The sequence below is a fragment of the Asterias rubens genome, chromosome 15 (assembly GCF_902459465.1).
Source record: "Asterias rubens chromosome 15, eAstRub1.3, whole genome shotgun sequence".
NCBI lineage: Eukaryota > Metazoa > Echinodermata > Asteroidea > Forcipulatida > Asteriidae > Asterias > Asterias rubens.
Genome location: NC_047076.1, coordinates 8,754,785 through 8,782,507, shown reverse-complemented (window position 1 = coordinate 8,782,507; position 27,723 = coordinate 8,754,785). Strand labels below are relative to the sequence as shown.

The following is a 27,723-nucleotide window of genomic DNA, read 5'->3' as shown; positions in this document are numbered from 1 at the left end:
TCAATCTAGTAGGCTTGTGCCCGCGTGTACAGCGCTTGGTGACGAAAAACATAAAGCGTTGAGCATACAATTGAGAAGTCAAAAAACAAGCGATGCGGCAGAAAAACAACAGTAAGTACCGAGCAGAAAATTGCTTTTTTTGGAGATGTTTTTTAATTTCACTCAACAAAAAGGAAATGCAAGCATTATGAATGTATATTGAGTGTGTAGGGAAAGTTTCTCCAGTTATTGGTGGCTAACGGTCATAAAACTTTCATCTATCAATGCCGATTTTCAAAACGTATAGCGTTAAGAAGGCCCAAAAAATTAGACCCCAATGAGGCTCATGGGGAGCCTTATAGTTTCTAGAAGTATAGTGAGTGGTGAAGGCTTCAGAATTAAGGGGCCTTAGCTAGCTCAATTTTTGGACTGCTCAGTTGTTTGGAATCGATTGCAGTAACAAAAGTAAGGCCACTGTGCAAAAACATTTAGTTGTTTAGCATTCCTGCCAAATCGGCAAGTACACCTAAAACTAGTTTTAGATTTTAATTTTTTCATTTAAATTTGTTACCATTAACAACTAGCAATAAACAAAAACACGACATCTAACCCCCAGTTTTTCTTTGATTGAGATTCATTTATCAGAACAAATTCTTAAACAAATTTGCTTCATGTTTCATATTTCACCACGCAAAAGTATGTGCGCAGCAAAAGTGAATCCAAAGCAACTTATTTACTTAAAAAACATTCATATGTGCAAACATGAAAAAGCAAAACAAACAGCTTTGCTTTCATAATTTACATATTTCAAGGCCATATCCTTCTGAAATTTGTCAACATATATGCAATGTTCTCAACGCAGGAAGTTGGCTTTGCAATTAAATCTAGGTAAAACTACGTGACGGGTCGTGGAGACAAAAATATCCCATGCTAAGCTTGGAACATCAATTCAATTTATCCCATTAGACCAGCATTCGATAACCAGGCAATGGCTTAGTGGCATTAAATATAAAGCAGTACAACGAGCAAACCAAAACATTTAAGTAAAAATTGTCCAAAGTATGGTCCAGTTTCATAGAGCTGCTTGAAGAGCAAGGTTAACACTGTCAGCAATACCTTATTAAATGTACCATGTTTTACTGGTTTCCTGCTCTTTTCTGACTTTATATCATGAAATGTTTTAGAGCAATGTTTCTGCTTCGACACGTAACAGCAGCTCTTTTGGTATTAAGTCCGAGGGGAATAATTGATAGGTTTGTAGGGCTGAGAATTCATTCCAGTAAGGGTGAGGCAGTTCTTCCCTAGTGAAGGAAATTTAATTTCTACTGGACTATTTTGAGTGGCCCCTTTAGGTCTGTCCAGGGGCATGGTGGAGATCGCACTCGGTTTGCAAAGGAATTTGAGAATCTTCAGAGGTATTTAGTGATGAAAACATGACCTGTGGAATTGCTTTGTCAGTGCCACTGTCAGTGTCAATGCCACTGTCAATGCAATCAAAGACCCGTCACATAAGATCCTGGTAATGCCCCCTTCATTAGCGTCACTTCCTCCGCCCATGGTAGTCATTTAACGTTAGTCATCCTCAAAGACGCTATCCTGACAAAGAAACTTGCATAAGAATCCTGAGTTAGGCCTACCATACGTGATTACCTGAACTAGTGAAAGGTTGATCAAGTTGACCTTAAAAATGAAATTTTCCTGGGATTAAGTGTCTTGCTGTAAACAAAGTAACGTATTGGTGCACTTTGGTTGACTTCAGGATTTTCTAGTTAAGGAAGTGCCTGCAACTTGGGGGAAAAAAGATGGCCACGCCTCATCAAGCTTGAAAGTCTAAGTTTGAATTTTTATTAGAACTTTTTGTGACTACCAGTACTTAGGGCCCTATTAAATGTAAAATAAATAGATCACATACAACATGTTCATTGTCACTTATTTTACTGTATGCAATAACATTTTGGCTGATGAAGGCTTTTTTTTTAAGGAACACATTGCCTTGGACCGGTCGAGTTGGTCTTTGAAAAGTGTACATGTATGTAACCGTTTGCTATAAAATGCACATGGTTGGAAAGATGTTTTAAAAGTAGAATATAATGATTCACACAAATATGCTTCGAAATTGCGTGGTTTTCCTTTTACCTCGTCGACTAACACGGTCGGCCATTTATGGGAGTCAAATTTCGACTCCCATAAATGGTCGACCGTGTTAGTTCGCAAAGCAAAAGGAAATCCATGCAATACCGAGGCATATTTGTGTGGATCATTGTATTCTACTTTTAAAACATCTTTCCAACCATGCATTTTATAACAAACGGTTAAAAAATGCTTTTCAAGACCAACTCGTCCGATCCAAGGCAATGTGTCCCTTTAAAATGCTTGGGTTCTGTATGATCATTGTCATCTATTCCTTAAAAAAAAAGCATGCCGACAGATGCATGTAAATGTGTCTCCGGCTGACACAAAAATTCAAGGGTACACTTCATTTCATAAAAATGAAGGGGAATCGTGAAGAAGATGTTCCAATTTCACCAGAGGCACTTTGTTTTCAATGGAATGTCAGTAAGCGTGCAATCGCCCTATGGGGGGTACTCGAAAAACCTTCAGGTAGTTCTTAATTGGTCTATTTCACACCCAATGTCTAACTAACCCACACTTGTACTGCTTCACTTCGGAGCGGTCCACATAACTCCAGGCCAAGTCTGCCTGGCCGAAGGAAAGCTGTCTCTAATGAGTCTCAAAACCCTAATCTCCTTAATTATTTCTCCTTGGCATATGTCTAATTACCTCCTGAAATACCTCAAATTACGATATGTACATGTATGTACTACATGAACTCCAACTCTGCAGTCTACACACTGTAGTGGTACGGGATTTACATTTTTATAGCTGACATTTGAGTCACAAACAGGATGCTAGAATGTTGAAACACACGCGGACATTTAGTGCATGATAGTTCAATATCTGTCCGGGCGGAACTTTGGCATACAGTTTTGTGACCTAAATGTAGACCGATCTCTTCAAACATTTATTTAAGAGAGTTTTTCTTTCTTTTCATGGAACCTTACAGAATTTAAGTTGAAAGAAGCATCAAGTTACAATTATTTGAATCCTCATATAAGTTTGGGCATCGAATTTCATCTTTGAGAGGGCAATGCTGTATTTTCATTTGGAAAAGGGCACTTTCATTGACAAATCTGTCGGAAACTTTTTAAAGGGCACCAAAGTCAAGACAAGGGCAGCAGGGGCCAGGTCCTTTGTGGCATCTGTGTATGTAATTCTATGCCTTTAGGCCCTACTTGTAATTAATTGAATCAGGATGAACTTCTGAGCTTTATGACTTAGGCCCCCCAAAAAATTAAAAACCATTGCACAGATTTCAAACACATTTTCAATACTTTTTATTGTTATAGCTGTAAGGACACTTCCAATCTTCAAATCAGAAAATGCTACATTTGTAAATCGGTAACTGGTAGACACGACCTTGCTTGACCTCGATTGATACATGGGCCGTACATGTACATAGCTTCTGCAGTTGGCCATGGCCTGATAACTGAAACTGCCTTTCTCTGTTGCCAATAGCCATAGCCAAAGTCACTTGATTCAGATGCAGCCACATAGGTCAAGTGACGTCACAGGACTTGCAGCTTCCACATTGAATGGTCAAGTAAGGTCGCAGCTTCCGATTACTACATCTTGGAACTTCATAATTTCTTATACATTGTGCTCCTTGAAATGTTTCAACACAAAGTTGTTATGAAAATGTAAAAAAATCTGACGGTATTAATTTGCCACTTCAAGTCAAAACCAAAAGATGGAACTTGACTGTATTTGTACAGGAATGACTTCCTAACCGAAACCCTACAAAACAAATTGGCAAACATTGTGCACCTGCTTGTCCCCAAGGGATTCAACCCAAAGTTTTAAGCCCAAACTACTTGTATTTCACTCTACGATAATCAGTAAATCCTGTTTTTCCATGGTGGTATGTGAGTGCTGGACTGTTTTTCCGATGGGTTGGTTGTTCAGTTTGCTGTGAGTGTAAATGATTTTATCAGATGTGTCTGCAGGGCGTTCGGAAACAATAATTTGTTCAGGGATGGAAGTGCCCCAGTTTCATCCGTTCTCAAATTTTGTTTTTAAAGGGAAAGTATACCTTTGATTTTTGGAATCGTTTGATTGTTATAATCCCGATATTTAATAAAGAAATGTAAATTTAAAATTAACCCGTGAAAATTTCTTTTTGAAAGCGGTCACGTTGTTAAGAGATCGCCAAATGTTCAGAGCAATTATGTCCACTCAAGATTAACATAATTGAGCATACACAATCTCACAGGCGTTATTGTTAGTAACACTGCCAAGATTCAACATTTTTGGGGATAAACGCTGTGATATCTTTTTACATCACATCACTTCTCAAAATGCTTTACACCATCAAAAGCTGCTGTAAACAAATAAGTTTTCATTGCCATTAATTTTAAAAGTGATTATCAAATTATGTATTTCAGGCCTAGGCCCTACCACCCCTTTAAATATCAATTGAAGGTAAAGTGTGTATGAGAGCAAAGCCAGGGCTTCAGTTGCCCACTACTGACTAGACTACATGTACTGGCCAGTGTCCAGTTTAGCACCTAACCGTAGACTACAGGATCTACAAGCAGTGTAGGGTGGACCCCACCAAATAATCTCCCATAGCACAATTTTATATGGGGAGTCGAGTTATTCTCCCTCCAAGTAAAAACACCCCTTCACAGGTCTAATTTTCAAAACATCCGAGCATCAATCTTGAAAAATGTCCCTACACCTCTCAGAAAATACGACCATTTATTTCAGGGCCAGTATGTCATCCAAAATACCTCACGCTGGAAGTCAACAACCCCCAGGTCACAATTGGGCAACATTTTTACACTGCAAAACACTTTCTGGGGGCTCTCAAATCTGTCTAATATAGAATATTTTCAGGGCCTACAAAATATTAACGAGCTCGACGCTCTGTTTTCTCCTGTTTGGTGGGGTGCACCCTGTAGTACATATTGTAGCTCCCAGTCCTCACAAAAACGAGCCCTGCAGTCTAGTGTTTTTCCAAGTGCTGTCTTTTAAAGATTTACTGTACTTTAAAATAGACTTATAAACACTGGGCACTATTGGTAATTGTCTAAGACCAGTCTTCTCACCAGTCTTCTCACTTGGTGTATCTCAAAAATTTGAGCTCAATCAGTCGTCGAAGTTCAAGATAATAATGCAAGAAAAAAACATCCTTTTCACACGAAGTTGTGTGCTTTCAGATGGTTGATTTAGAGACTTCAAAATCAAATTCTGAGGCCTTGAAATCAAATTCGTTGAAAATTGCTTCTTTCTCGTAAACTACGTTACTTCAGAGGGAGCTGTCCACAATGTTTTATGCTATCAACCTCACCCCATTACTCGTTATCAAGTAAGGTTTTATGATAATAATTATTTTGAGTAATTACCAATAGTGTCCGTTGCCTTTAAAGAGGGTACCGTCATCATGACCATAGTAGGCCAGCCTGCTGCCAGCTGTACATTGACTAATGAATGAACTCTAACCCAGTTACTGCTTGCGTGTGCCGGTCATCACACCACCAAAATCAGCGTAATTATTATATTGTGACCAGCACGCCCGGAGGTGCTGTATCTGGGTTAGAGTTCATATTTATTGGTACAGACACAGGTCTGATATAAAATCATGATGGCATTGACAGTCCCCCTTAAAAGCGTTAAACGTTCAATTCCAAACCTCATTAAAATTAAACAAGTATTAAAAAGGGAAGTGTTTTTATTAATTCATACCGCATGTAGACCCTTTTCATTTGATTAGTGGAACACGCGTCATCCTGTATTTTGAAAGTGTACTTTCATGACATTGAACCTTCAGAATCAACATATTCTGGAAATGAATCTATTAGATTGATATGTTGATTTGTACGAAAATAATATAAACCGCAAGGGGAACTGACTGGGTAAGGCCTCTGGCTTCAGCTTACAAAGGTTGTGTCATAAACATTGGTTTCATCCCTGACTACGGCTTCTGACTGGTACCCAAGTACAAAGATACAATGTACTTGTTTGGCCCATACCTCGGTAACAAATTGTGAAGTTTGATTGGTTGAGAACCAATCACGTGATGTGATACAAAAGCGCATACATGGCCAAGGATGCGCGTTCGCTTTTTTTTTATCCCGGTGTACATTACCTTGACCGTTTTCACCGTTGGTCGATTTCCAACGCTTTGTAAGAAACAGATGCGGGTTCGAGGGAACAATGGAGAATTGTTACTTATTTGAACAACTCTTCATCTGTTTATTAAACTATGCGTACTCGGCCGTAATAATGTTTAAAGATGAACAGAACTTCGAGAAGAGGAGTAATAATGTTACCAAGGTATAACAACAAAATTGTTGCAGGCTGTGACGGGGTCATGTATTGACAAAACAGGTAGGGCACCAATGTCTGTAGCTACATTGTAAGTTGGCAAGACTGTTAGTAATTTCTTATGACGATAAAATGTTGTCATAGGATTGTTTTCGACACACGTTGACTCAAACAAAAATTTGAAGTACACAGGAAGTGGTGGTTTAGTTGTTACCATTAATGCAGAGCCTTATCTTCCAACAACTGACTTTTAAATATAAAACCTTTGTCTTTATGCTGTGACTCCAAGAGCTATTTTTATCTTGGTGTCTCGGATATAAGAAAAAGGGCAGTCTAGACTGGGTAAATCCAGTCTAAGTCCAGTCGGAGTATTCCAACCTACATCTTTCTTACACACTCAATTTTTCAGAGACCATTCCAGGGTTTGCCTAATAAACCTTTTCTGGCCTCAAACTTCAGTCTTGAAGTGGCAGCTTTTTACCTCTGGTAAGGGGCACTCTATGAAGAAAATATAAATTTGTAGAACTCTGAAAAGGGTACCACAACAAAATCACAGGGCACCACGGCAATTGCAGTGGGTGCCGTGGGCTATTTCGAGGCCTGCCTTTTCACTGACTAGCCACCAGGACCAGTCGTCTTATCTATTACTGGTCTGTCAGCTTTTTCACTGTCTGTATTTTGATGCTTCCTACCAACAGTGTCATTTCATGGGACTTGTTATTGTGATGGTGTGGGTTAGTTCAAGGCTAAGAGTTGAGGGGTGAAAAAAGGTCAAAGGTCATTACCTCTTTGCCCAGTCTCCACCTACATACTACATGTATAATAATATAATTTAAAAAAACCATGAGAAGTGTCCTTGCCCAAGGAGGAAAGACATTCCAGTTCTGTTCTGGAAGTTATGTGTTCCCCGGAAATCTCATTATTGATTAAGTTTGGGCTCTGTGAATGAGTAGTTTTACTTAATGGTTACATAGAGAATACATGAGGATTGGTCATAAAACAATGTTTTAATTGCAATGAGCCTTTAATGTATGCTGTGATAAAACACAGCATGTGTTGAATGCGAAAACGGAAACAGTTATTACTGGGTTTGTTCACCATATTGCTTGGCTTCATTAGTGTTGGCTGTAAGGGTTTGAGTAGTGAACATCCTACATTGTGTATGAGAAGGTAGAGATTTTCTTTTGGATCAACAAGTTAGTGATTGCCGGCATAAAAAACACTGCCACCAAAAATTAATGCTCTTCAAACCAACCCCAAGATTTGTTTTTGATTTTGATTTTGGTGGATTCAGTATTGCACAACCAAACCAAAATCATCTGGCATGACACACTGGACCCAATAATCACGGCTGTGCTTATAACTCTGTAGAACTCTGCGCTTACGCCCTTCTACGGCCCATAGAATAACACGCTTTACAATAGGCGGCATATGTGTAAAATTCGTTAGCGCAGTAGGCAGCGATTGAAGTTTGATCCAGATCAGATCCTTGAGAATCCTTCACCAGTATTGCATTTGGTTTTTTTTATTGATTCAGTACTGACACAGCCAAACCAACCATGGTTGCAATGCCAGGCATCAACACGCCTTTGGAAATCTATCCCCTTGTTTTGTCCGAGTTTGAATATCCTGCTCAGCTAGTCAAACCAATCTGAGATAGTCATAGGATTTTTATGGTCAACTAAATCCATAATGGCAGATAAATGTATGGCGAAGTGGAAAGTTCTTTGCTGGAATGCTTTAAAAAAACTAAAATTAATTCTATTTCTTCTAATCCTTCTAATCAACATTTTGCCCTGTGTTATACATGTAGTTTGACCTACCAGTTTTTGTTTTACAATTTGAAACAAAACAGAAGTTTATGGGCTGATTATTTCAGTTTGTAAATGAAGTTGTCAAGCTATTATTCATTTTTTTCACCAGAAATTTGTTTGGCTAGTGTCAAGTACACTGCAGTTGAACGGCACGTCTTGGGGGCTTGTAAACAACTTTAGCAGAAAACATGGCAACAACTGCAGTGAAGCCCAGGTCTGGAAGTGAGGTAAGAATTTTTAGTCTTTAATCCTATGTCAGAAAGCAGCAAAGCTCTAAAATTTGCTCACGGATAGAAGGGCCTTGCTTAGCATTTAAACAGGCTACAAGTGAACTGATTGCCAGCTTAATGTATGTCTATAATATGCCTGTCCAATTTGTAATTTTGGATGGTGTTACATCTCTTCTGTACAAAGTTAAACAATTTCTTAGAACTTTTTGGGGGGATGTGCGTGATTTTACAGCTCAGTTCAGGACAGTTCTTTCTACTTGATGTATTTTAGAAGGGGAAAACATTGTATAAATTTCAGCTCACCTTCAGCCATTTAGAGAAGATAACTTTCCATAAATACAGAAAAAGGAACGGGGTTAAATAAAGTAGGTCTTCGGTCTCCCGTACCATAGATCATTCTTAAGTTTTCAAGGCCCAATCTTTTATAAATGGGACACCCCTAAGTTCAGGCATTTTATGAATGAGGAATACATGCAGCTTTCTCTCCCTGGCTTTCAGAATTGTTTGATCAGTTGTGGAGAAATCGGGCATCAATCAAATTGTTCTTTTAATTTGCCGGCAGGGCAAGGTCGACTAGGGGACCTGTTCCTACTGTATTTTTTCCTCAAGTTTGACCTGATGTCTGACCTCAAAATGAACTGCATATAAATATCTGTCTGGACTTAACAAAGTGTTCAATTTGTTCATAGAATTCTCCGGGGTAGAACCTCTCAAAAAAGAAAAATACACAGCCTTTGCTTTAAACAACACACAAAAAACGCCCACACACAGACTCATGGCTGTTTTTGACAGATAAAAAGAAGGAGCTATATTTAGCTACTAAAGGGGCAGCAATTAATAATGTTTATGGCAAATTGCAGGTTAAAAATTATTACAGTTTGTCAAGTTGTTAGTTAAATGTTCGATGGAACTAATCCTTTTAACCTCTTGAAATTAATATCAAGTTCCAGGCCAGGAATTACACGGATTCATTGGCCTCTGTTGCCCATGGTGTTGGCCTTGGTGCCCCTTCACAAGATGCCCAAAAACTTTAAGATTGTTTGATGTAAATGCCCTTTGCAAAACGAAAATGTCCTTGCATGCCCTCTCAAAGATGAAATTCCAGGCCTGAAATTCTAAGAAGAATGTTTTTTCTCAAGTTAATTGTGATGTCAAGAAGTGCAGCTTAAATAATTATTTTTTGAATTTCTCTGGCTATGTATCGTTTTTTTTTTAAACACCTAACATCTGAGCGGTTGCAATGATATGTTGGTAATAAATACCTTGCAACCGAAGCATGCTCTGCACGTGGCAGTTGTTAGTGTGCGTAAAGCCATATCAGAGGTTTTCCATCAAAATAACAAGGGGAAGGTTTAAAAATAATCTGTCCAATTCGCGAGGCAGTCAACGTCTGCAATTTAGTCTGGCTTCTGGGTAGAGTTAAACGGAGAGTTACATATTACCAATCCTTTATGTTCAAATACACCACTTTCTGTAAGAGAGTTGGCATGTGACCAGGACCCTATTTCATAGAGCTGCTTAACGATGATTTTGTGCGTACTGCGCAGGTTTTTATCTCATAGTTGTGCTAAGCGTAAGCACACGAAAAGGTATGCTAACCCTTCTGGTTCTTAAAAATGAATGTCACAACACGGCAAAGTCACGGCAAAGTCTTAATTTTGTTGTATGTTTATCTTGTTTTTTTTTTGTTTTTTTCTTTCTTTCTGTGTAAAGCACTGTGATACATTTTTTGTAAGAGCGCTTTATAAATGCTTTTGTAGTAGTATAGTATGAACGCGCAACTTGACTGCCTACTACATGTAAATTTCTTGCTTATAAAACTCTGAAATGCGCACACTTAAATTAAATTTGTCTGCTACAGTTATATTGTGAGCATGAAATTTGCACTATCATATTGGTCATAGAAGTAGTAGCTTGCCAACGGACCAAAGCTCTACATTATCTTGCTTCAAAGAGAGCGAAGCCCGGTTCATACTGACAAAGCCAGGAGCTTCTCATTAATAACAAATGTTTAGAAAGTTATAGCAGTAAATACAGAAAAATCAATCATTGCTTTGCAATACATAGTAGTTAAAACACTCACTGCTTAGGATTGGACAAATGCTTTTTAGCTCTAAAAATAGGCAAACCCACAAATGAGTTTCCCTCCCTGTTAAAAAGTACCGATCACCTCAAGAGCTATTTGTGCGTGGTTCGCTCGCATATTATTTTTTAAGCCAAGGCTAGTAGCAACTGACCCTTTAAGGACTCGACTATTGGTGAATTTCAATGGATTTACCCCTTACAATAGAGATTCCCCATACTGGTATTCAATCTGGCCCTCGGGGCCATCTGCTGTGATAATTAATCTTCCAGCTCGCTACAATTGTATGTCTGGTTCATATTTCAGTCCGCCAGGGTAAGAAAATATATAAAAAATGATTTGCCGGTTCGGCATTAGGCCCGTTCGCAGATCGGGAGGTTGCCGCTGGACGGTTCGGACTTTGAGAAAACATACTGGTATCTTGTTTCTTGTCTTGGAGGTAAGATAAATTAGTCGATAGTTTGGAAGATTGGGTGTTTTTTTTTGTGTGTTGGTGCTTGGTTCAAAGAAAATTTACCAGGTTCCGGTGGAGGAAATTTTGAATGAGTAGCAAGTGCAGTGAATTTGTTAGTGCGGCAAGAATTTAGTTATTTGCTGGTCTGGCTGTTTGACATGCACACGTATGTATTGTGCTATTTTGGAATTAATATTCTTCCCTAGTCCTTCAAAATCACCCAAAGGATTTGTATGGTTTTGAAGGTTGAGGAACAGTTCGCAGTCAACTAAGTTGGAGATATTTGGGGTGAGGTAACTCACATCGTGTGCTTTTGAAGGATTGCTGCATGAATCCTACACAAACTCCTCTCAACGTTAGGTATTGAGCCAATGAACTTACACATGTATAATAGGGATTCTACATTGTCTGGGGAGTTGAATTTAGGAATTTGATTGTACACGAATGTGAGTTTCATTGCACCAGATTTCAGATACTTACATGTAAACGGTACTGTGATCCGTACATGAAACTTAATTTCCTCATTAAGAGATGCTGAACTATAAGTTACGTTGTGGTACCCAGGATGCATTCATTTCATAGTTTATAAGATTTTTACAAATTCACTCACTGAAAAATATTACTTACCAACTTACTAGTTTCTAAAGCATTGAGAATTGTAATAATGTTAATGAAAAACTATACATTATAGGAGGTTGCAAACATGTATCCACACATACAAGTACAATGAATTGAGGTCATATTAGTTGTCGAGGAAATATCTCATTTCTGTTTCAAGTTGTTTTTATGATTTTTCTTGCTTTCTCATGTGCATCAAATATGCACGTGTTGTGAGAAACGCAAGTTTACAAAAATTGATTAAAAGCTGATGCCTGGGCAGGAGTTAGCTAGACAGCACTTCGGAGAACTTTCCAAACGTTCCAAGACATCGCTGAGGATTACTGGAAGCACTGACGTCTGCTCCATGTTGTGAACGCTCTGCCTGCAGGGTACCAGGAAGCTCCCTATTTACCACACTTCCTTTTTGAGTGGTCCCAATCTCCCCCAGCAGCGACGCGTAGACTTGACCAAGTGGCGGCCTACATACACCATGCACGAGTCGATGTGTACCGTTTGCAAATTTCGCTTTTCCCGGAGGCCCAAGCAGGTCTGGAATTACCAGCGTATAATCAAGTTACCAGACTCCCACCCCCTCTTATTACACGTAAGAGTTTAAGCCAAATTGTGTTTAATTAGTCAGGTGCCCATTTTGTGCCATGTTAACGGACTGCAGTGCAAGTCGCATAACTCTGTTATCCCTGTGCACACGTGACAACTTTGACATTTAATATATCAGCACCTAGCTAGTGTGCTGAACTTATTTAACTTGTACACAACATGACTGAAGCAAGAATGCCAGCAGTTGTTGCACAATGTATTGCGAACATACTGGACAGATTATATTGTGGTAAATTATGTAGCTTATGAAGTGCACTTGTGCAAATTTGGTAGGCTTAAACTTCACCACGTGACTAATGGAGACACACTTGGCATTGGTGCCTTCTAAATCTTTTTCACAAAAAAAAACAAAGTCTTCTTTTCCAAAAAGAAACCTTCTTTTTAAGAATTGGGAGTAGTAAATTGTTCCTCAAGAATTTAAGTACAACCCAACCTAGTGCATTTATTGTCTGACTTTTCAAAAACATTCAGCAGTGGCTTCTAATATTTATTTGCACTACATAATTATTACAAGTGATGAATGCACACAGATGACAAACCGCTGACTGACCATTCAATATCATCCACTTTGGTTTTGAACGATGGATGAACTATCCCGGCCGGCCTGAGCCTGCGGTGTGATATCATGTGGTGAATGCATTCATGAACACACTACACAGTCAACCCTCCTACGGTCTGACCATTCAATTCACCATGGTTCCGAATGGTTGGTCACCTCCGCGGTGTGTACGCAGGATTTCCTTGCACATCCTTTCAAAACTTCCCATAGCTGAAGACCTTGACGTAGGTTTGGACCTCCTACAAAATATAGCAATGTTAGAGAAGAATTTACTTGGGAGCTTGTACAGTCCAAAAATCTTTGTCCTTTCACATGAAGTGTAATTTAGCAGGGACCCCTGCTAAATTGCTCTCATGTGAAAAGGGCTTAATAGATAGGATGTTAGTTTCCTTTTTACACAGGAATTCCTATGCATGTTGGTATGTAAAACTTACGATAGCAGAAGAGATTTTGTCTTAGGTTCGGACCTCCAACAAAATCTAGCAATGGTTGAGAAGATTTGACTTGGGTAGTTGAACAATCCACAAAATCTTTGTCCTTCCATATGAAGTACAATTTGTAAACTTCACATTTACTAAAAGAAAGCAAGGGACACCTGCGTAATAGACCGCTCCATTGGGCATCGCCCACGACGCACTTGTGAGCAAGAACACGTGAGTCTCTCTCCAATGCCTTTCTGCACAATCTGCCGCGCGCGCCAAGCATACGCGCACGCATGTCAGACTTTATTTGTCGGACCTTCGTTGCGTTGTGGTTGGTTAATACGCAATGGGGCGGCTTAAGCGATCGGTCTATTGCTCTCATGTGAAAAGGGTAAAATAAATAGTAGGTAGGGTGACATGTTTTCAACTCCAAATTATAGGGTACTTATACTGTAATGTTGAAGTGTTTATACAGGGCCCTTGGTATAAACAGAAACACTTCAACATTACAGTATAAATACCTTATAACTTGGAGTTGAAAACATGTCACCCTACCTACTATTTAGTTGCAAGTTTTGTTAAGTAAAATTGTCAACATGTTAATTTGCTGAGCAATGATCAGATGAGCACCAAACTCAAGCAACACACACCATGACATTTTAGCTGGTCATCAACTCTGTTCCATGTAACCACAGCTGATCAAAGGGGCAATTGATCGTTAACGCTGCACAGAGCTTTGTGTGAAAATGGTTGTTGTATTTTCATTTTAACGACATTGTTTCCCTGCTGGTTTCACAGCCCTAATTTCTCCTTCCTTCCCAACTTGATTTTAATCTACCAGAATTGAAAGACTTGTGTGTGTTTTTTCTAAAGTGGAAACCAATTCCTTATTTAATGATTAGATTTCATTCTCGCTTTTGTTTGGAGCAAAACACTGGGAGTCAGTTTCTCCTTTACTCTGTACTATACACTGGCTTTGGACAGCGTTCTCCCTTAACAATGGTTTACTCCTGACCAAGTGCCAGTTAAATATACCCACGGTCCAGTTAAAATTCACTTCAATTCACCGTTTGTTATAAAAGTAGAATGTAATGATCCACACAAGTATCACTCAAAATTGCACGGTTTTCATTTTACGTCGCGAATTAACACGATCGACCATTTATGGGAGTCAACTTTTTGACTCCCATAAATGGCCGACCGTGTTAGTCGACGAGTTAAAACGAAAACCACGCAATTTTGAGGCATATTTGTGTAGATCATTGTATTCTACTTTTACAACATCTTTCTAACCATATCAATTTGATAACAAACGGTTACAAGCGCTTTTCAAAGACCAACTCGACCGATCCAAGGCAACGTGTTCCTTTAAGTCCAAAGCAAAATTTTCTTTAAAGGAAACCTTAAAATTAAGACCAGTTTCAAAACAGGCCCCTAGTGAAAAGACAAGCTAACTGGTAGGTACTGCTGGCTAGAAACTTTAAAAACTAAAGGCAAACCCTGCTGGCTTCCAGTCCGACACCGAAATTCATTCTAAAAGGAACTTAAATGCATGTATTTTCATGGAGTACATTTTAACGTCCAAGCTATATCAATTAATGAGTACCTCAAAATACAAACCATGACGACCTGGCTAATGTTTGGTCTCTGACTGCACCATTCTTGCTGAACTGTAAATTCTGCTGGTAGCATTGCTTTCACTAATACAGTTCACACAGACTTTTAAATGAACTTGCCATCTCATTTTAGCAGCCCTGGAATTACACACTGAGACCATGGTCTTGTGTTTTTCAACTTAGTAATATTCATGCTGTCATTATTTTATGCTCTGACGGGAGTGTGTTAAAAACAAAGAGAGGCAGTGACCCAGGAAGCAATTTTGTCATTGCATAGGTCATTGGTAGCACAATTATCTTAAAGACACTGCAGCCGATTTCACGAAACGCTAGGATGAATCCTAACTCGAGTTAGGATGAGTAATCAGTCCTAACTTAGGATGGGTTCAATGCGTCCTGCGTATTTGAATATGGAACTTTACTCGTCCTAAGTCCTAAGATTAATCCTAAGTTAGGAAGAGTTTGGTGAAATCGACGGCTGGACGCTATTGGTAATTATCAAAGACCAGTCTTCGCAGTTGGTGTATCTCAACATCTGCATAAAATAACAAACTTGTGAAAATTTGAGCTCAATCGGTCATCGAAGTTGCGAGATATTCATTAAAGAAAAAACACCCTTGTCGCATCATGGTCATCTGAAGTTGTGTGCTTTCAGATGCTTGATTTCGGGACCTCAAGTTCTAAATCTGAGGTCGCGAAATCAAATTTGTTGAAAATTACTTCTTTCTCGAAAATTACATCACTTCAGAGGGAGCTGTCAGCTGTGTTTCTCACAATTTTTTATATTATCAACCTTACCCCATTACTCGTAATCAAGAAAGGTTTTATGATAATAATTATTTTGAGTAATAACCAATAGTGTCCACTGCCTTTAACTTTTGGTTTACATGTTTGTTGTGTTTTTTGTGTTTTTCTTCTCATATGATTGTGTCATGTTGGTCTTGTAAACAAAATATTTCAGTCCAATAAAAAATCTGAGCAACAAACAAGCCCTGTGGTCTTGTTTTTGTCCCCTTGATTTTGAGCCCTGACAGGGCTGTGACTTATATGAAATAGCGCTTTTTTAAAGAACTTAGGCCTAAAAAAAAAAAATGTTGGATTGCCTTATCCCGACCGACCGTAAAAGTAGCAAAATCTTGGTCGCGTTTTTTATTTTATTTTTATTTTCGTTTTTTTTTTCCCCTTTTTTTACTTCCGGATTTTGATTTCATGAATATTTTATGCTTTCAAAATGGTAGATTTGACACAAATATTAGTTTTTGGCCGACTACTTATGGTCGACAGTCATATTTATCCAGTGCAACAGCCGTGGTTTCAACATTCACAAAAACGCAACATACAAAATGTAAATCGATTTCCCTCATACGCACGGATAGGGTGAGCCTGTGTCACATCACACCACACGCCTGTTTATTCGACGTCATGCTTTCACAGGGAACCAGTCGAACACTCCATTGAACAACAGAGGGCGCTGTTGCCAGTAATGCCCATAAATGGTATCGCTAGTTTATTGAACGGACGAAAAACACGTTGAATGAAATGACTCTTGGAAATTGTTTTTGAAGGAATTTGCCAAAATAAAGACGCAAAAAGAGCGATTGAAGCGAGATGTATTAAGATGATTAATACCTTGCTTGCCTGACAACTTGATCTTTTCTGAAATGTTTTTGGCAGTTTTGGGTGTTCTTTGACATCTAAAAAAAAAAAAGAAAAAACAAATCCCGACCGACCGACCCAAGCAAAAAATCGGGTGAAAGGGCAATCCAACATATTTTTTTTTAGGCCTTATTATTATTATTTTTATTATTATTATCAAAGAACCTTAGCACGTATCCATTGGATATTGAAAGTATAAACATACATTTACACTACCTGGTTCTGACTTCCTGAAAGCTTATTGGCTGCATGTGAAATGTACATGTAAGTGATTCATAGTATGGGGGTGAGAAAAGCCATTTCAAGTAATATTCTTGCCGGAAAAGTGGAGGAAAAGAAATCCTGCTTGCTAATGGCCTGCAAGGCTGAAATGTCACCGTTAGGAATTGGAGGTTGACTTGGACTTGGTCTTGGTGCCCGTTCGAAAGTTACCCATTGGAAGTGCCCCTTTCAAAATACAAATGGCATTGCTCTCTCAAAGATGAAATTCCTGCCTTGGGCTGAGAAGATCTCAAAGTTCTTCCAAGGATCGAAAGAACCAGTGAGCCACCAGCCCCAGCCCAGTAGTTTATCCACCCCACCCCCACCATGTCCCCCACAATCAAACAAGTCCTTATTTATGAAACTAATGTTTGAGAGTTTTCAATTGCAATAGGAAATAAAAATTTTATTCGAATTTCTAAATATTTTATCATCCCTGCCCGCATCCTTTCTGAAGCCGCAGGATCTTTTTTTGTTTCACTTTGAATGTTCAAAACAGCAAGAAAGATGCCCAGACAGCCTTTAGATGCAATGATGACCACAAGAACCAAGTTAGGTGTCTGAACATGTCTATTGTCAAAGGTCCTTTAGATTCTACATTGTATTCTGACACTTGAGGGCGGTGTTTATGAAACACTTTCAAAATGTGAATGAGAATGATTACCTCTTAGGGGTCGTGATGTAATGTTTTTCATTCCTCTGTAATTTGCTACGAATGACCCTGAAATTTCCTAAGGCAAATAACAAAAAAAAGTATTTCCACTGTGTGGTCCTTTCTCTATGGTTGTTTTGACAAAAGAACCAAAGGTGTCAATAGCAGTGTTGTTGCTGCTCAAGAAGTATTCCAGTGGATAGTAAAGTTCCCCCACGCTGGCATTGCAATCGAGTGGTGTTGATCTCAGAGACTTGTTAACACCAACTAGCATCACTGACTACACCACACATTAAAAAAAAAATGGGGAAAAAAAACGATGCAGGAAGCACAAATATACGAGGTGTGAGACACGTGAGAGAGCCACCCCACAGAGCTTTACCAGGGCCAAATTTCTCAGAGTTGCCTAGTAAGCAGAAAATGTTGCTTAAGAGTTTTTTGCTTGGCAGAAATTAGTGTGATACCAGCCACTAATTGTACATGTGACACAGCAGTTTGACTGGTAACCTTATTCTGGTAAATTGTGCTTAGTTGTTTTTTGTGCTTAAGCGGCTCTCTGAAATTGGGGCCAGGGCTTAAGGTGTCCACCACCCACAGCCAGGATTCAACCTTTCAACTGCTGAAAAGAAACGGAGCACATAATAGCTCTGGTTTCTCACACTCCGGGGTACTCTAGCCTTGAGATTTCGACCCAACCTTGGACCTCATGACAAATTTGTTTCCTTTCTTAATTTTTTTGTTGTTTGAAATTGTTATTCAAATTGTCTGGCAACAGTAACATGTGGTCGGGCGAGATTTGTTCTTCTTGGATAATATCGATTGTTGTCCGTGGCCATGATGCCGTGTGAAGCAGTCAAGGTAATGATACGCTGTTGTTGTAGTGAAACCAGGGATGGTTGAATGGTTGAAGCAAGGTTGGGTGATGATGCAAATCTAATATTGATAAATCAAAGCAGTTGAATTGATAAAATACTGATTATTTATCAATAAATCAGGCAATATTTTTTTCCAATTTTTTGATTTTTTACAGTTATTTATTTTTGCCTCCAGAAAAAAACAGTATTTCTTGTTTAACTACAAGTGTCCATCAAACCAATTGCCTTATTACAGGTCCTGAGGTCAAATATTATGCTTGAAAAAATTATTATTCCAAAGTTTTGGCCCAACATCCTTTACACTCTTTTGATGTTTACCTCTGATTTGTATTTTTTTTTGGAGATGACTCATTTCCTAGCACTGACATGAGAATAAAGGTTTTGACTTCCACCCAATCACTAAAATTATACAAAATCCAAACAGTATGACTGTCAACCATGCAAGTACTCTTTTAAATTAATCCATATTTATAAGCACAATAATTTAACAGATTAAAATTATAGCAAAAATCTGTCCTCAAAGTCAAAACCACCCAGCGTAGGAACTACAAAATTAGTAGAACCTGAGTGAGTAGAACCTATTTTAGTTAGAGACCTTTTGAGGCAGGTATTTTTTTACAAAAAGTTCCAATTGCTTAGATTAGAGCAGGCAGAGTTTCAAATTACTGTTATGGATTTTCTCTGTTCTCTTCAGAGCTTGAATTTCTTACCATATATTTAACCAGCAAGAATGGACAGGTTTTTTGTGTGATTTAAAGTTTTGAGTACTCCTACAAGTACAGCATGATGGTGGAATTCCTTGCTCCAGACATGCTTTACAGCATGTACGCTTACAGCAGGTACATGACACAGACATACCTCAAAATCACTATGGGGGCTCGCTGAACCACAACAGTTCTGGTTTGTAAACCCCAATCACCCAGCCTTGTAAGAGGCGGGACTAAATTAGCAACTGACAGGTGGATTTGATCACAGCCCTCTTTTCTTGGACAATACCAATGCCATGCAGGATTTAAATGACAATAATTGGTTGAATGATCAAAGGGAGAGCTGAATCCAACCAGTGGTATATGCACTCAGGGTCCCCCCAATCAAACCAAAACATTCTGTGGGAACTCAAAATCCCAAATCGGTGAAGTTTTACTGGTGGGAAACTGGTTCATGAAATTGAAAGAAAATGACAATTGACGTCAAAGCTGTGATGATTCAGTATCGGAGTGGATTAGTTTTACTTTGGTGCGGATGAAAAGAAAATCATGGACTGTTTGGTTTTGTTGTTGTTCACCTGTGGGGAAAGATAATGTGTGGATAGTTTAGACTGAGAAGCTCGTTGGTGAGAATGGACGTGTTGTGGTGTGGAATGGGATTTATTTGGATCTCCTTCCTCCATGGATTGGAGGCTGTGGTTGTCTGTGGACATTTTATGGCTTCATCAGAGGTCGTTGGAATTTGTGTATAATTGCTTCTAAAGGACTTTACCCACTGAAGAAAGGAAAGTTTAAGCATCTTTTACTCATGGAGTTATTTCACACGAATGGATAATATTTGAGGTGGGTAGGAGTTTATTCTGTGTGTACTGGGGTCGATTTCACAAAGAGTTAGGACTAGTCCTAACTTAAGACTAGTCCTAGGAGATATTAAAAAAACGTATGGCTAGTCCTAAGTTAGGACGAGTAACTCGTCCTTACTAGAGATAAGACTAGTCTTAAATCTTTGTGAAATCCACCCCTGTAACCTAAAAACAAACGGTCGCTATAATTATTTTATTTTTCTGTGATTGATGAAGGCCTACATGTAAATACTGTCTACTCGACACCGGGCGACGCACCTTCCCGAAGTTTTGCGTAAAATACACCGGGAAGAGACGAGCTCTGGCCCTCAGCATGGTGCGGTTCGAGATGGCGCACCCATGTGGGCCAAGGACATGAGAAAAAAAAAATACTGAAAAAAAAATTTGGACTCTGAAAAAAGTTTGGACTTAGCAAAATTTTCAGAAAAGTTCCCCGGACTATGGAGTTCGGAGGCGAATTAGACATGGAAAGATTTATGTATCCTGCCATCATCTTTTCACTCATTTTGACCCAAAGGAATATGACTAAATTAGATACTAACAAATTTTAATGAGGAATGTTAAAGACGTTTCCCTTTTTATTTATATTATATAACACCTAAAAATCCTAAATGAGAAACGAATACCTGCGAGTAAATCGCTCAATCTTGTTACAGGAAAAGATTTTTTTTTTTCATTTTCATTTCATTTCATTTATTAATTTCACAGGCAAAAATACAAGCACAGACAATAAGAACAGTAAGACGACAAAAACATGAACATACAGTAAAATAACAATAAAAAAAGCAGTACCCCTGATGGATTTTTAAAAAGTAAACTAGAGTTAATCTCCTGATGCCACAATTTAAGAAGAGACAAAAAGGGACATTACAGATGGACATATTAAAACATTTTTGATCGGTGATCGTTTGAACATGGTTTGATTTGAGGGCAATAAACTAAACAAACTTTTTTCAAAGTGTTTACATTGTAGTTTCTTAGAACATGATCTTTATGGAGAATAAAAATTCTCCTCGTATTTGTTTCACCAAATTTTCCAGGAAGTTCCTTTAAACATTTGATCGACCTTTACACACTTTGAGAAAAAGCTCATTCTTGGGGACCCCTGCTTGGGAGTTGGTTTTTAAGAGTGGTAGGACAGTTTGGCAAAGTGGTATCTAAATGTACCAGATCATAACATCTTGACCAAAATACTCAAGATACAACAACAACATAAACATTTAACAAATACCAAATGCAAATACTCAGAAATGGGCAGGATGTGGAACAACACTTTGGTTTTAACCTACCCCCCCCCCCCCCACTTGGGAAAAAAAAAGAGAAAGAAAATCAGACTCTGAAACATTTTAAGAGCACATGGAATTTGCACCCTGTATTCAGGTAAAGTCTAAATGCAGTTCGGTCCTTGTACATCGTGCGGGCTGGCAGTGTCAATATGAAACATGAAGTAAAACAGCCAGTGGTACTTGGTACTTGCTGACGTAGTCGCGTCGTAGACTAAAGAGATTAGCGAACCTTTTGTTTGCTATTTATCTAATTCAAGTGCACGAGATTTAGCTGTAAATAGAGTGACTCGGTGTTATTATGGTATTGTACAATGGTGAACATTTTGTGTGTGCGTTGTGTTGGGAAGCAATGCATTGAATGAGGTTTTATAGCAACCACGCTGAGAATAGTGCAGAGTTGTTACTACGCTGGTTGTGCTATTCAGAGCCACCGCAATTCTTTGGAGATTTTGTTTCGGCGGCGCTACCGCAAAACCACTGAGTGATAACACCAGTTAGGTTTGCAGGATATACAATGTACTAAGATATTGCTGAGATATGACGTCATGTGGGTGATGTGTGGTAGAATTTAGGAGCTGTGGTTGTTTGGTGAGTTCAAGATACGTGTAGGGCATACAGCACTACTTGCACAGTGTTAGCCAGAGAGGTGTGTCATCGGACTCCCTGTTTTATCTGACATTTGTACATGAATTGTAAGTGACCAATTTGGCCACCAAGTCTTTAAATTTCCAGCAAATTTTTTTAATGTTTGGGGCCCCAAAAATCTGGCATAGCATCTTTAAATGGGTGCCCTCAAAGCGTTGCATACAAAAACAGACTGGAGAGGGTGGGGGATTAATAAAGTTTGTTGAGGGGGGAAATTGCTTTAATTGAACACTGCTTAACTGACAGTGTGTACACTTTACTGTCTGCCAGGCACAAGCACCAGTTGTACGTAAATGTATCGATTAAAATACCCCTATTTTACATGTGTTGGTGATGCATAAAAGGAAGGGGTGGCCTTACCCTGTTTCAAGGCCTGGAACCAGTGATGGGGGGGGGGGTAACATAACTCAGTAGGTTATCGCATGCCGACATGATTCCGGCTTGTGCGTTGGTTGGGAACTGGCTAAAAACATGCATTGCTTATAGTTAAGGACAGAATGACCGGTACCACGCATATTAAATGCTTCCTGTATTAGTGGACCGGTACCTGCCTCAGACACATGACATCAGATTAAAGGGCTAAATATAGACTTAGCCTGTAACCACAAAATAACCTTCTGTGGTAATGATTGCTTAGATCAATGATGCCACCATCGTGTCATGTACCATGTATCCAATAAGTACATAATAGACACTAATTTCCATTTTTACAACAAAGGGACCAGTCTGGGTTTTTTTTCCCCAGTCTCGGTTTGAGTTGTCTCCGTTATCAATTCACTTTTACTGAATATCTCTCGGTAGAAAATTTATTTTAAAAAAGCATGAAGACCTCTTCAAGATTACTGTGTACTGTATATAGTTTGAAGTTTTACAAATGGCGTGGAAAGTCAAGAAGGAATAATTTGTCAGTGGTTCTTCGAAGAGCCAGTGCTTTGTAAAACAATCACTTCTTTTTTGTACCTGTTTCATCCAGACAGACTTGGAGACCTTCAGTCCTTAATGGGTTTTACTCTACAGTTCCACCAATGCCATCAACTTTTGTTTTGTTTACCTTCTGTCTTTGATTGTTGTTCCTTTCCTTTGTTTGTTATCCTCCTCCTCCTCTTCACCACCCCCCCCCCCCTTGGACCCCCAGGTTCCCCAAAACTGGCACATCTTTTAAGTCTGGCTTTGTAAATGTGAGTTAAATGTAGCATGAAATTGAGTTCTAATGATCAGCGCTGCTGTTTGGGTTGGTCATAAAGGGGGGCTGGTCTGAAGGGACCTGGGGTGGGACTTGGGCATTTCATGGAGGAAGGAACCTTGGCTTGCCTGGAGCCAAGGTACCCCCTTTATCTAAGTTATGACCAAAATTAGAAAATAACTTTGTGATTAAAATAGCCCGAGAAGTGTATGAAAGGCAACACCTTTATATATGTACAATACATATATTTTGTAATTTTGGTCGGCCCTACTTGTAGAAATCAAAGAAATTTTCCTACTATTTTCCAAGGACAAAATATCACGCCTTTTTGGGCTTCTTGTTAGAGACTATGTACTACACTGTGCTTAATGTTGTAAAATGTGTTTACAAAATAAACATACACTGGAAAAGTTGCAACCTAATGACGCCCGCCAAGGCCCCCCATCCTGAAGTGTATTGGAAACAGTTGAAAACATAAACATATAACATTGATGTAGAGGCTTTCGACATCAGAAGAGGATCAGGAATGTGGATGCCTACAATGTAGCAATCCCCTCTAGCTAATCTGGGTGTCTTAAAAAAGGGTGGGGTTTTATTTATGGTACATCTTTAAAGACACTGGACACCTTTGGTAATTGTCATAGACAAGTCTTCTCACGTGTATCTCAACATATGCACAAAATAAAAAGCTGTGAAAAGTTTAACTCGATTGGTCGTTGGAATTGCGAGATAACATTATCAAAGGAAGAAAAAGACACAAATGTCAAACAAAGTTGTGCGCTTTCAGATGCTTGATTTTGGGACCTCAAAATTTGATTTTGAGGTTTCAAAATCAATACTTCTTTCTCAAAAACTATGTTACTTCAGAGGGAGCCGTTTCTCACAATGTTTTATACTATCAACTGCTTGTTACCAAGTAAGTTTTTATTCAAAAAACTATTTTTGGTAATTACCAATATTAGTGTCCACACTGCCTTTAAAGGATTGGCACTGGTATGAATTGTTATAACCAGTGAGCTCAAAAGCGAAGGCATACCAGGTTTGGTAAACCATTAATGCCAATAAAAACATACTTTGGAATACAAGTAAATGTACAGCATCCGGTTGCAGCATAGCTCGCAGACATACCCTTCTGAGTTATATGATCTTTATTTTATCAACAGTGTAATAAAGGTTAAAAGTATATTTAATCATTTTGAGAATCATTTCACTTTGAAGTAATGAGGATATTGAAAAACACATCAGTTTTTATGCCCTAAAATTTGAATCTGAGAAGCATTACTGTCAAAAAGAATTGTTTTTAGATTGTGTATTGCTGCAGGATGTTCGGCGATATCTGAAAAACTCAATTATCTCTTGAAACAAATTTTGACATTGAGTTTTCTTGTACAGGTGTATGTTATAATGTAAATAACTAGGACCCCATGTGTAGGATTAAAACCATCAATTTGGGTCAAAAAAGCAAAGGTACACTTTGCCTTTAAGGTTAAACATTGTTTTGATAATTAATGTAAATATTCTGTCATGTAGTCTTAAAAATTGAGAGATGAGTCCGGCCCTCTGTTTATTGGATCATAGAGCAATTGTATTGGTGTTGACTGCTGTGCTGTAGAAATGCAGCGTTTGACCATGAATTTGTAAATGGGCAATCAGTGGTGTATTTTTATTTGGAATCTGGAGCAGTTGTGTTTGGCTGGAGAGATCGGAAGTGCCTCAGGCCCTCTGTTATTGAGAGGTGTTTAGCTGCGGATCCATAGAGTTTGACCATGGACCTTGGCTCTGTCCAAACATTCCACCTCCATGGTCAGACATACGCTATTGGCAATTTGAAAAGGGACCAATTGTTACATTTGTAAGTTCAAACACTTTCTGGTATTACCATGTAGTAGCACTCTGTCATCCGAATTCTACTTTATAAAAACAAGTGGGATTCGTCAAAATTCTGTCCAAGTCGGTTGACTCGGACCATACTTGTTCATTGCTTTTGGTATACACCTGCTCACAAAAGATATCTATCGTTTTAAAAAATGCTAGTTTTGCATCGAGGATGAAAAAACAAAGTTTTTACTCTTATTAGGTCTTAAAGGGAAGGTACACTGTTGGTAATTGTCAAACACCAGTGTTCTCACTTAACTGTATCTCAACATATGCATAAAATAACAAACATGTGAAAATTTGAGTTGAGTAAACAGAGTTGGGAGAAAATGATGAAAGAAAAAACACCCTTGTTGGACGAATTTGTGTGCTTTCATAGGAATAAAAGACTTCTAGCTAGAAGTCTTTTATTATGTTAGTAAGAAATCACCTCTTTCTCAAAAACTACATTACTTCAGAGGGAGCCGTTTCCCACAATGTTTTATACTATCATCAGCTCTCCAATGCTAGTTACCAAGTCAGTTTTTAAGTTAATATTTGTTTTGAGTAATTACCAAACGTGTACCTTCCCTTCAAAGCACTGTATACTCAGTACTTTTCCAAGTTCAATTACTTTAGAATTCAACATTTATATACAATATTATGGGTTTTCAATTTACGTTGTTATTTAGTCTATAGTCTTGGCTTCGTTGACATTAATGATTACAGAGGTACTGTGTTGACAGGTGATCGGAAGTTATGAAAAACCACAAACATTAAACACTGTACAATATTTATGGCTGCATCATAGACAGTTGGCAAACGTTGTACAGTGCTGCAATTCATTTTAGGTCAGGCATACATAAACAGTTAAATACACACTTTTCATTGTGGTGTTGTTGGTTTAGTTGGTACCCTGACCAGAGGTAGAGTTTATTACTGGCGTTGAACTCTACATCCTGGGGGTTTTGATCACCGGTTCGCATTCCATTTCCATCAAATCATCAGTACCGGTCCCACGCCGGTTCACTGCATGTGTCCTTAAACCGATATCCTGCAAGGTCAAGCTGGTACTCCGTGGAGTGGGCCAAGTTGAGTGGGAGTTATAATATTAGGCCTAGGGATTATATTTTGAAGGAGTGACTTTGTACAGGCCAGTCCAGAATTTCTTTTGGGTTGGGGTACTTTGGTAGTAGAAACTACCAATTTTACTCCATATTTTTTTGTGGTTGCATATTAATTATTCATTAGTGCCTCCTTTATTTTGTCTAAGTCATAGTGAAGTAAGGCGACTTTTTAGAGGGGGGAAAATACAAAGTTCAAAATTCTAAACAGGAAAATAAAAAGGGATGATTTATTTCTACTCAAAAACCTTCTTGCCAAACGACACATTTTTTATTTTTGGGTTGGCCTTGAGTGGTAAGGATTTGATGTCTTGTGGTGTAGTTTTGAAACGTGAGACGGAAGTTGAAGGATGAGGCATACGCATGTGGAATTAATACTATTGTGAATGCATCAAATGACTATTGTGATGACATCTGTGGAATGACAACACTGGGTCGTGTATGTAGCTGGAGAGACTTAAAGGTATTATTGGCCCACAGGATTGGTAAGGACAAAAAACATCAAGTTGTTTCATGTTGTTAAAAGCTTACTGATTTATTAAGTTTATACCATTTTTTCTGTCAAGTAATTCCCTCTGCAATGAAGTCATATTAGAGAAAAACGTATCTGAACACCTAAACAAAATGCGTTATAACAAACAAAATTAAGGACGATGTGTTTAAAACATGTTAGAAAATGTGTGTATGGTTTTCCCTGTTTTCTCCTAACTTGCACAACGGGTTGAGCCAAAATTTCCACAGGTTTGTTATTTCATTTGTCTGGTTGATCACACAAAACAAGAACACTGTATACAGTATGTGACTATTCGGCTCTACTACCAGTCCTTAAAAAGGTGTGATACACCATTGTTTTCTTGGAATAGGGTGTTTTGTTTCCCATTTTTTAGATTCCAATTCATCAGACAACCAAAACAACCAACCTGTAGACTGAGTCCAGCAGTGACCTACATGTTTGAAGCATACTAAATAATTTGTTTAAGTACTGTACACTCGGTACTCTCGACAAATTACTCGGTTGGGATTCGAACTCACAACTTTGATGCTGTACTTTGTTTTAGGATCCTGGTACATATTGTGGTACATGTAAGTACGGTTATTTGCGCCACATATTGATTCCCATCCCCTCCCCTCCCCTCTACACTCAAGATCCACATCATATCGGAAGGCTACATGTAACACCCTCTCTCTGCTAGTAAGTTGGAGTGGTGTGTACTGAAGGCTGAGTGTGCGCCTCCTCCAAGCATTTCAAGCTAACATTATTTCAAGCCCTGTCCTTTGGATAAAAATCTTGAGGAAATGGAACAGTCGCCGGAGGATGAATACGATGGTCTGTCAATGTCGGTAACTCTTTGTAAATGTCGTCTGCATCCTCAACGCCGTAATGTACAGTAATGTAGTCATAGTTCGAAGCTAATGTAAGGCTACATTCATCATGGCGGCCACACCCGGCGTGACTCAAAGAAGTTTTGTGCTTGTAGGCTTTTTAAGGAAATCATGAGCTGTTAGCCTTGACATGTTGGGAGCTGGGCCTAATTTCATAGAGCTGCTTAAGCAGAGAATTATGCTTTCTGAATCTTTGTACCTTTTTTATTGCTTTTTCTGTGGTGTGATATTGTTGATTGTCTCGTATTGGTGTATCTCATTGTTTGTATTTTTGTCGCTCTTATTGTACAATGTAATCTTGCTGTGTTTCACATCTCTTTTTAGCTTGATGTTTTTAATAGGTAAAAGTTCTTTACAGCGTTTTGAGATTTTTTTATGTAAGATGCTATATCAAAAATAAAATATTATTATTATTTCTTAATAAGCAGGATACCAGTCACAGATAGTACATGCCGTATGGAACATGTACTTG

The 27,723-nt window shown here is 38.6% G+C and overlaps 1 protein-coding gene across 3 annotated transcripts in view; it reads left to right on the top strand.

Moving 5' to 3' along the window:
• Positions 1 to 27,723, top strand: part of LOC117299906 (rho GTPase-activating protein 21-like) — a 75,782-nt gene that overhangs the window by 1,873 nt on the left and 46,186 nt on the right. For all 3 annotated transcript variants that reach the window (XM_033783499.1, XM_033783498.1, XM_033783497.1), the window contains exon 2: positions 8,290 to 8,407. In XM_033783499.1, coding sequence (XP_033639390.1) covers positions 8,369 to 8,407 — 39 coding nt within the window. In that variant the 5' untranslated portion in view covers positions 8,290 to 8,368. The remainder of the gene's footprint in view (positions 1 to 8,289; positions 8,408 to 27,723) is intronic.